At 40.8% G+C, this 10,956-nt stretch overlaps 1 protein-coding gene across 3 annotated transcripts; it reads right to left on the bottom strand.

Annotated features, from left to right (window-relative positions):
* Positions 1-4,084: 4,084 nt before the first annotated feature.
* Positions 4,085-9,851, bottom strand: gata6 (GATA binding protein 6). Of its 3 annotated transcripts, none has more exons than XM_069692238.1 (7): positions 9,547-9,851; positions 7,973-8,872; positions 7,193-7,359; positions 6,263-6,388; positions 6,088-6,175; positions 5,885-5,982; positions 4,085-5,421 (listed from the first exon to the last, which is right to left on the bottom strand). In XM_069692238.1, the coding sequence occupies exons 2-7, from the start codon at positions 8,811-8,813 to the stop codon at positions 5,260-5,262; spliced, it is 1,482 nt and encodes a 493-aa protein (XP_069548339.1). In that variant the 5' UTR covers positions 8,814-8,872; positions 9,547-9,851; the 3' UTR covers positions 4,085-5,259. The 3 variants fall into 3 exon arrangements, with proteins under 3 accessions (XP_069548339.1, XP_069548337.1, XP_069548338.1); XM_069692236.1 differs by having other exon boundaries at positions 7,193-7,365; positions 9,547-9,850; XM_069692237.1 differs by having other exon boundaries at positions 7,193-7,365; positions 7,973-8,867; positions 9,547-9,850.
* Between the last annotated feature and the right edge of the window lie 1,105 nt (positions 9,852-10,956).

Below are 10,956 nucleotides of genomic sequence, written 5' to 3'. Positions count from 1 at the left end.
AACAGCCTGAACAAACACAAAATGTGAGCAGCTTTTTGTTCTCATTAATCCCACCGTTTTATTTGTCTTCAGAGTTTGCATATCCGAGTCTACCATTATTTACTGTCCCTGCAGCACCAGACAGTATTGTAGTAGAAATATTTCCCCAGTGTCAATGTGAAATTTTTCTGCAGTATGTCACCTCGATTCAACCAAGGAACAATATTTCAGTGACTGGTGAGAGGAGTCTTGTTTCACTTGTTACAGGGGGGAGCCAGTCAAAATGTATTTCTCAGTGAAACTGTGAGTTTTTCACAGCAGTGAGTTTGACTTTGGTGTTCATGGGAGGATTACATATTTGTTTTTTAGTGAATTGTCTTTTAAACAACTGGATGGATTGCCATTTGACATTTGGTAGGGCATTCATGCTGAGGGCTGTTATGATCTTAAAATTTTATTCGACGATTAATAGTCATACAAATAATTGCAATTAACGATTTAATTATCTTTTTCTGCATCCTTTTATGCCACCACTAAAGTATACGGCAAATCATAGTTTAATTGTACACCTTAAAAATAAAAAGTCATTAATTGGTAATAAACACTGGAACATAGGATCTTTGACCGCCACTTTTTTTCTGCAAATCTGAGAAAAGACCTCCTCCAGATTATTGGGCTCTTCTTTTTCATTGTGTTCAAAACTAAAATGTGCTCACAGCAGTGCTGTAGTGTTTCGCTTTGGAACTGAATCCATTCTACATACTAATGTTGTTTAAGATACTTAAAATGTGATTGGTTGAATATCAGACATTAAGCACCTCAACCTCATGGACTCTAAATAAAAGTGAATGTAGCTACCGGGTCTGAAAAATTTAGTCAATGCAGAAGCGCCTTAAAATGCAATAGCACCGATGGCCAGTAGGAGTTCTTCCCAAAAATGCTCTGGCTCCAAAAACTCCAATTAGACTTCTCTAATGAAGTACAAACTCAATACATTTCTTTCACAAGTCTATGATGTCATTCGCTAAAGTCACTCCTTCTGATCAGTTTTCTGGTGGTCCATCTGAAAATAATTCCATAATTAATTAGATATTAGGCCTGAGAACAGCTTCAAAGCATATAAACTATTTAGAAATGAAAATGTAATCTGAAGTTACTTCTTTCATTTTTGACAGAGAAATAAGAGTTAATAGTGATCCAGTGCATTTGAGTTTGACTACATGTTCCCAGGTAACTGGTGTTGCTTCTGAGTCACCTTCAGGTCACAGGGCCTCCGATTGTCAACGACCTTTTTCCTTTCTCATCATAACAAAGTTCTTTCCTTTCCTATTTTCCTCCACGTTCAGCATTAAATCATATCTCCTCCCATTAAGTCCCATTCCTGACAACTTCCTGGCAATCCTTACACACACACACACACACACACACACACACACACACACACACACACACACACACACACACACACACACACACACACACACACACACACACACACACACACACACACACACACACACACACACACACACACACTCTGAGTCAGGCCAAGGTTTTGTGTCCCACCCTGTGTTTCTCACTCTTCTCTACCAGAAGTGTCAGTCGCTCTCCAACACCCAGCCTTCCCTGAACACACTCCCACTGTTTCTCTAATAAGTAACACTGACTATACAACGTTATATGATGCAATCTCTATATTGTGCAGTCACACATTTCACTGTCATTTAGTTTTTAACAATAGCTTGAGTTTCTCACTGTCTCTCATTATTTTAAACCGAACCTTTCCCTCGTGTGTTACAAACTTCCTGTGATTACACTGTGAGTTTATGACACGGACGGAGGAGGTGCCTTTATACTTTCCTAAACAGTTTTGGATAAGTTTGCTAACTGAGAAGGCAACATGCTCTGTGGACATAATTTTGAAAGCACCATTTAAATCTGAGAAGGGGAGTAAATCGAGAATAGTAATCCAGGTCAATGGGCACAAACACCCTTCCCGTTCGAGAGACTTTATTTTGACAGAGGTCGAAATCTAAAAGCCTCCACGAGCAGGACAGCTATCATGTTTTTAAGGGGTTTCTCTCACAGATTATGCCACCGTGTCTGTCGAGGAAACCCAAAAGGGCTGAGTCAGAGATCCCATCTCTTCCGGAGGCAGGGCCAAGCGGTGCTCTCCTTTGAAAGGCAGCATGGAAAGATCAACGGGCATCTCCTGAGGGAGTCGCTGCGCCATACTGTGCTGCTGCCCCATGACCAAACAGCCCTGGGGCCTGTAGTCTGCTGCTGCTGCTGCTGTTGCTGCTGCTGCTGCTGCTGCTGCTCAGTTAGCTTGTCTTGTTTACTTTGGGAGGACTTTCAACCCTGCACAGCCATCTAGATCTGTATTCTCCCTCTTTGTTTGCCTGTCTGAGTCTGTCTCAGCCTTCTCTGTCCAGCTTTCGATCACTTCTTTGGACAGAATCCCCTCTCTCTTCCAAAGCTGCAACTCTGTGACCAACATTACTCACCATCACTTCCCACCACTCTCAGATAATAACTGTGAGCTAAAACGTGGTAGTTGACGTGACCCTCAGCTCTACGAACAGCCGTCCAAATGAGAACGAAGGGAGGATTTCTGCACTGTTGTGTTTATATTTCCTCCCTCGTAGCAACCATGGATACCAGTCAGACTGTGCCAAGGTAGAGCCACCTCATAAATTCAGAAACCCATAAATATTTGCCCGTGTTTTGAGTTCAACACTAGCTTGCATTTACATATCTAAAGGCGCGTTTGTAATTGATCTGTTTGGAATCTCAAGGACTTTACTCCTGGTGGTCTCGGTGTACAGATTGGGTTTTATGTAACACCCAGCAGCAAATGAACACATGCACAGCGTTTTCCATTTGCCGCTTTTAGCTAAGTTTGACCACAATTAACATTAACAGTAAAAAAAAAAAAAAAAAAAGATGATGAATTATTGTTTTTCAGTACCAAATAGCAATAACTGTATCATTCCAATCAAATATCAAAAGTTCTATCTTTAGCAAAAAATATAAAAATAAATGCAATAACAGCGTGTCTTCAAACCGTGCATGTATGTTGTGAAGTGTAGCACATTCCTCCACACTCAATAAACTTTGCTAAATCAATATGTCGAAGAACAGACAGATAACACTAAGCTCAGACATAAATCTTCACCATCTCTAAAATCTTTTCATGTGGTATTACTCACAGGCCATATTCTCTTAAGTACAGTAAACATTGTGACAGGTACTTTGAGCTGCTGGTTCAAGAGGACACAGGAAAGTGGATCGTGCTCCTTTCGGGGGGGCAGTAGAAAAGGAAAAAACTCTTTAAGTAAAAACGTTGTCAGGAAGAATAAAGGCTCGCTTTAATGAAACATAAGCAGAGTTTGTAAGCAAACCACCCAGAGAAGCTGGAAACTGAAATCTGGGAGCAGCATTTTTTTTTTTTTTTTTTTAGCTTGAGATGCAAACATTTAGGAATGACATCTGAATTTTTCTAAATTAAACATATAAAAAAAGAAAATCATGAAATTCGTGCCTTTCATTCGCTGGTCTAGATATCTTTTCTCCAAATCATGATAACACCTGAGAAAATAAAGCTTTTTGTTCAGACAGGGAGAAATACGGAGTTAAAGCACAGATGTGAGTGACTCATACAAAAGTATGTCTGAGTAACATAACTTCAAAACACTGATGCTCTTTCTTTAAAACAAAACTCTTATTTTAAAACAAACTGTAAATTTATTTGCATCACCAGAACAAGTTATTGGACTGAATTTAAATAAAATTATTTCTCATAATGTTCCAGGAAAATAAAAAATAAAAAGAACCATGATATTTAAAAAAAATAAATAAATCCAGAAGAGTGAATGACAAGCTCTTTTTGGATGAAGCAAGTTGAAAAAAGAAAAAGAAAAACTTCTTTATGCTTAGATTTAAATGTAACTCATCAGACTGCCTTCATGTTTCTATCTCCGGCCTGAAACGGCATTTTGAAACTCCCACACTGCTGCAGAGGACACGGAGACAAAGAATGTGAAAAATTAAAATACTATGGAGGTTCAGATTTTTGCATGCCACCCATTCAGCCGTGAATGTGAATTTTCATCACTACGAGGCTGCATTTGAAAAAAAACAACAACATTGTATCGCTATCCATTTAATCATTACAGCGCTTAATCACAGTTATCAATGAATTACCCCAAAGTGACCTTACTCTTCTCTTTAGTCTAATTTTGGTCTAAAATGATGCAACAGTGTATGTCAGCATTGTGAAAGGTGTATAGTTTATAGTGAGTCAGATGGTGCCGCCATCACAACATAAAGGTCAGCAGGCCTGCAGCTATTCTGGGTGTGCTTTATTCAAACAAGCCACTGCTTTACATGTAAAAGAGTTTACTTCTGCTTTGAGACTAGTACCGTAATGCTACCCAACAGATGACAATGTCTTTGTATTAAAAAAATTAGTCTGAAGAAGTGGATTATTTGCATTTTTTTTAGTAAATGATTAAATAAAAACATTAAATGACAAAGTCATTCATACCCTGTTTAAACCAAACTAGTTTTAGTCACATACAGTAAGAGCTCTCAGTGGAAAACATGTGCAGACTCAACACTACTGTACTAACAATCACTTAGAAAGAGAAAATTTTTTTGAAAAGAAGACATCAGATGGTTTAACTTCTACTCTATATTGATATTTTTATTAACAATCATAGCCATGTTTTCAACAATGGAAGATTTATAAATATTTTTTTCTTTTGATTCATAAAAGTTGTCTCGGCACTTATGGCATGATTCCAGTTGTGGGGGAGGGGGGGAAATCTAAATGTCCTTCGAGCATAGCGCTTTATGAAGCACTGATATCCAATCAACAGCTTTTTCTTCAAAGAGGAAATCCGTTATGTACACGCTGGTTTTCTTTAAAGAACCCAGATCTGGTTCTGTGCCATGGATGGGAGAGATACTGAGTGCGTGGCAGGTCCAGAAACCATCCACAGCAGGCCACCTAATTGATCATCTGGCCTGACGTTTCCCTTTGGTGTTGTTTATTTTTTAAGGCAACAAGATGCCTCACACCAATCTGAAACCCGATCCGAGATATTCCACGCTCGGTTCAAAGCTTGTAGTGTGAACGAAGGTCGTCTCAGCCTTTTTTTCCCCCCTGTCCGACTTGCATCAGCTGAGAGGGAAGAAAACAAACCCCAAATACTTCCACACTACTCCAGACAGAAGGGGCACAGGGCTTTCTGTCCGCCCACAGGATTTAGGTGTTCAAGCTAAGGCCATGGGGCACCAGGGCTCGCCCCTCACTGAGGCCACGTCTGATGACTGGGTCAAACCCACGCTGGTGTACAAGCTGTCTTGTCCGGGGTACTTCACCACTGAGCCAGAGCCTGTTCCGTCCCCCGAGCTGGACAGCACGGACGAACTAACCTGCAACAACAGAAAACATATTTAGGCTCTAACTGTGTTTGAGAAGCATAAATTCCATGTGTAAAACAAACATTCTCTGCTTGAAGTGTGATTCAGGTTTTGGTTTCGGGGAATTGGAATCCATTTGGGTGACACAACTATAAAAAAATAAAAAAAATAAAAGCACCAGATCCTGAGAACTAGCTCATCTTACTGTAATATTATAATGACACATTGGCAGTCATCACAACAAAGCCTCATGCAGCCTGCATGTGACACACCTGCTGTAGTTCTTTCAGTCTGCTCCTTACAAAATAAATGTGAAAATGGATTGTAGATTAAGTCTGATTTTTAAAATAATTGAAAGGATAATTTTTACTCATTAACACCCTTAAAATGTATTGAAATTATTTAAGTCACGTTCCAAATCAGACTTCCAATTTAATGTTTTAATTTATCTTTAAGAAAAAAAAACAAGTCTTACCCCTGACACCTGTCCAGAGGGAGAGCTAGTTTTCGAGCAGTCTTCAGAGTTGGATGAAGAGGTGGATGTGGGAGTCATGGAGACAGAGTTGTTATTTCCTATAAACACATAAAATATGATGTCACGATATAAAAAATTTAAAAAAAGCAACATTGAATGATAAATAACCACAGGCATATGATAAATAATAGTCAGTAACCCACCAGAGGATCCTTTGGTTTTATTCAAAGTTTTCGGTTTTCTTTTTCTTGTCTGGATTCCTTCTTTCTTCATGGCGAGCGGCCGAGGTACCTGCACATATCATTGTGATTAATGATGTGTCAATCAATTAAATGAAAATAAAATATGAGGAAAATGGCCAAAAGAATCTAAACTCACCCCGTGTAATTTTGTGTAGAGCCCGCATGCGTTACACACCGGCTCTCCCTCCGCGTTTCTGCGCCACAAAGTAGTCGTGCTGGTTTGACAGTTTGCGCAGGAAAGGCCGATTCTTCTGGACGTTGACTGGAAACACAAACATAAAATCAACCTTAGAATCAGATTTGTTTCATTTCAGAAAACAAATTCAAGCGACTCATGTTTGAAAAACAGTTTTGAAATTGTACGCCACGCTCCACTAATTGAATTGCGCTTCAGCTATTCACATCCTATTTCCTAACAATAATACAGGTCATATTATGATCGCCATTTAAGTGGCATTTACGCACGGCTTTTTACACGGTGTTTCATTTTGAGGGAGTCAATACGTGACATTTAATGTCCGAGTAAAAACTGTGCGTAACATGTGTAATGGCACCAGGAAAGATGTGTCTATATTGTCTCCTATTTAGATTAAATTACCAAACAGCAGCTTTGAATACAGTAAGTAAGGTGTCTGATTGCATTAAGAAAAGTCCTCAGTGTGGATGGTCCTAATCCAATTAAATTAGTTAATTAAGTTAAAGCCAATTCATTAGAAATGTATTATTTGACTTCTTCGCTACAAAGCACCCGATTGTCGACTGATAAATGAATGTCATTGTAATGTGCCCCTAATGAATCAATGTGCACAGAAAAGCACCCCTCCCTGACTAACATGTCAAATGCATATGCTTTAATGTGTTTAATAAATAAATATCTTCCCATTTTAAACATAATAAAAAACAAAAATTACAGGATTAAAATACAATTTTAACTAAAGGCTAAATCTCTCCTGAAGGTTTCTTTTCATCAAAGCATGAGATGAATATCAACGGTGATAACCTCCAGCCATTGTTTGAAACAATTAGGCAGGAAATTGAGCGCTTAAGTGGTCCCCTGTCTCCTTACCGTCCGTTTCTGCGGTTTAATTAATGGCCGGCTCAGCCCATTCATTTTGCTATAAAGGCCGCAGGCGTTGCAGAGAAAGTGGCCCGTGCCGTCGCGCCTCCACAGCGGCGTGGAGATGGAGCCGCAGTTCACGCACTCTCTGCTCTCCCCCATGTCGTCGAGAATATCTGAAACTGACAAGAAATGCAATTCAATCACAACAACGCACAGTTCTGTGAACATAAAATCTTAAAATCGAAATCTTTTTTATAAGGGGTTATTTTTCATGGATTTTGTTGTGTCAGATGAATTAAACTTAATGTTGCGTAATAATATGTAAACTATGTAGTTAGTATAACTGTAGATGAGATATAAACCTGATGTCATTTTAAAAATATGTTGTTAAATGTTGCTCTAAACTTTAAGAGGTTTTATTTGATTTCATGTAATGCCATGTTTTGGTCAGTGCGCACATATTTAGGCCTGTTTCTTGCAGGACTGACACACACGTGACCTTTCTGACCATAGCCAGCACAATTGTACGCTCATGAAGAATATTTTTGTGGTACCTTACTAAACATAAATTTGGTTAATTCCTCCTGACATTTTGAGCTCCGGTCTCCTCACAGAGATCAGGTTCTGTTCCAAAAAAAACGCAGTGGAGTTTGTCTGCTTTGCCTTCACTTTAGACACTTCAATATTGCTGATTAAGACACCTTTTCTCCCGTTTTTTATTTTTCAATCAGACGATGAAAAGTAAAACATATTCCATGTACCCTTCTGCTTTGCATTTAGTCTTACCTCCGTTTGGTCCTCGAATCAAGGGCGCACCTCTGCTTTGCAAGGTGTGCAGCATCGTGTTGTCAAAAGGTCCCCCGGGCCACGGCGAGGTGAGCTGTGGTGCAACATACGGAGAGTATGGACTCGGGTAAGACCCACTGAGGGGGCGAGAGAGGCCGTACTGGTCCCTGCTGCTCACGTTCAGTGTGTTACTATAGCTGGTGTCCCTAGGCGTCCCGTTATTCATGGGCGGGCTGGGAGGGTAGTGGAAACGACTGGAGGTGTGCGGACTCCCGGTGCTGTACGAGGGGCTCTCGGGGGCGGACTGAGACCACACCGAGTGACTGGAGACGGCGTGGCTGGGCTGAGCAGACCCGCTTGCCTGCAGATAGGAGAGGCTGGGTATCATGGGGCCCACGCGGGAGCTCGGGACATACACGGGGGAGTTGGGGTTGGAGTGCATATAACCACCAGAGGAGGAATCATATCCAGTCTGGCTCTGGGCTGCCGCGATGGCCAGGGTTTGGTACATGTCGGTCGGGTCCACCAGCAAGCTCGCCTTGTGCGCTCCGGCGGAGAGGACAAGTTTGCTCCCCTGGTCTAAATCCGTAAACAGCGGGATGTCCTCGGTAGTGGTCAGTGTGTTGTTATGGTGTCCGAAGTGAAGGTAGGAGTGTAGTGATCTGCCGTCCGAGCGGCGGTGCCCCAGTGCGTCAAGCTCGCTCGGAGGTGTCCTCAGCTCATCCGAGGTGGGACCGTCCCTCCTGCTGTCACCGGGCAGGTAGGTCTGCTCAGCCGGTGACCCTGGGCTGCTGGATACTTCTCGCTTGACCATGGACCAGCTGTTTTCGCCCAGGTCCATCCAGGAGCACTTTCCATACACCGTAGGAGTTAATAAAAATGGTCAGGGAGTAGTCTACCCTAGAACAAACAGAGGTGGAACAGTTAGGAACCCAGAGTAAATGAACCTTTCCCGTGCGCGAAAAAATGTAAGCCAAAAACACATGGATAGAAACTCGCCAGGTTTTGGGAAAAACGCCAACCAACATCTGACATACAGCTTGTTTTCATCTTTAAAAAAAACAAAAAAAAACAACAAATTAAAACCGATTAATTATTAATATTGGTTAATTATCAATGAGTCCAAATAAAAACACATCCAGTCCCCAATGACTGCCATATATTCCCATCAAGCGCTCTTAAGAGGCACTGGATCCATCCGTGTCAAATCCCTGTCCTCCCCCTAACACACACACACACACACACACACACACACACACACACACACACACACACACACACACACACACACACACACACACACACACACACACACACACACACACACACACACACACAACAGATAGGAAACAAAACGCAATGTGTCTTCACAGCAAAAGAGATAACCGTTTGATAAGACTCAAAACAGATAAGAGCCGAGGGGCAGGAGGCTGGAGCGAGAATACAAAACCCCGAAATGATGAGTTCGGTCCCCGCCGCGTCTCACCGTCTCACCAGCCAGATGTTTGAACCAGTTGCGAGTGTGAGAAGACAAGTGGAAAAGACGAGACATTAGACGCTTTTGCAGCACATACCTTCTTAGTTGTGTGCCATATAGTTCGCACGCAAAATTTCCCAGCAGTGAGCCGCTGCTTCTCCTGGAAGTAATGGGAAACGTTACTGCGGACTGACGAGGTTTATGAGAGGAGGCGCTTGTGGTGGCTGCGGCTGCGGAGGGCGGACCAATCATGAGGAGTGTGAGCGGTTGGAGACACGACGGGGGTGCCAGTCTGTGAACTCCTCCAATCAATCACACCGAGAAACAGAAAGAGAGGAGAGTAACTTGATCACGTCCGAAACTTAGAATAATTTGCAGTTTGTGTCTCAAGAGACAGTTACGTTTTTGGGGTTGTTGTTTGTTATTTTGGATGAAGAGGGAGCGCTACCCCTTTTTTAGATGCTCTGCTTTTTAATTTAATTAGCTGCAAATTCATGATAAACAACTTTTTGGCTACAAAATATCGTGACATTAAATACTTTTGTATTACATTTAGTTTTATTACCCAAGAGGTGCTGTTTTGATGCTGACAATTATTCAAACCTTTTATTAATCACAATTACGCATAGCTAAACATCTTCACCTGAGGTTACTGTTTTTAGGTAGCCTACAGATTTTATTCTACATTATAATATTATCTCACCACATTGAAGAAGGAAATATTGAGCTTTTTTTTTTTATCTGACAGCTCACTTCTCCATTTATGACTCCACATAAAAATCGCATGACCAGAATATGACAAACTGTTATTAAAATAAAAATTAACTGCAGCTCAACAAAATAATTGCCACTTCCACGTTGTAATTATCATTAATCCAATGACACTTCTGTCTGGATAAACATACTTTTACGACAACATTTTATGTCTGAACAAATTAAGACTGAATAATAATGGCAGATTTTTCATTAATAACTCATAGTTAGACCTACTTTTTAGTGCCAGATGTGGATCATTATATTAAGCAGTTTAAGAACATTAAAACCAAAGGTTCACTTCCTTCTTCTTTTTTACATGGGAATATATTTATTTCAGGCAGATGTAACTTTTCCATTATAATGACGTCGAAAAATTATCAGACTTAATTATGCAAAATGCAGGGAAATCCAAACGGGTTTTTATAAAATATATTTTCTTAAGACGTTGGGTGTAAATGTGACGTCAGGGATTTATGCATGTTTCCATTTCTGTTTCTTGTTTCTTCATTCAAAGTAAAAGCCTCGATGTTTCCTTCTTTCTTTTCGCCATTGGGCGCGCTGATCAATGAATCCTCCTAATTAGTTTATTTAAGGCAAACGCTTGCATTGAGGCTCGCCTGTGTCGAAGCACAAACTCTCAGCACGTCTCTTCTTGGCTCAGAGCTCCGCGATGATTCGTTCAGCCTGAATATACATAGAGATAGATGAGTGAAGTGATCAAAAGTAGCGATGGCGACAATTGAATTTACGC

This window comes from Brachyistius frenatus, unplaced genomic scaffold (assembly GCF_029030835.1).
Source record: "Brachyistius frenatus isolate BFR_SWC_R1_liver_20210118 unplaced genomic scaffold, ASM2903083v1 Contig_12, whole genome shotgun sequence".
Classification (NCBI taxonomy): domain Eukaryota; kingdom Metazoa; phylum Chordata; class Actinopteri; family Embiotocidae; genus Brachyistius; species Brachyistius frenatus.
Note: the sequence above shows the minus strand (reverse complement) of the source record. Positions and strands in the feature narration are given on the sequence as shown.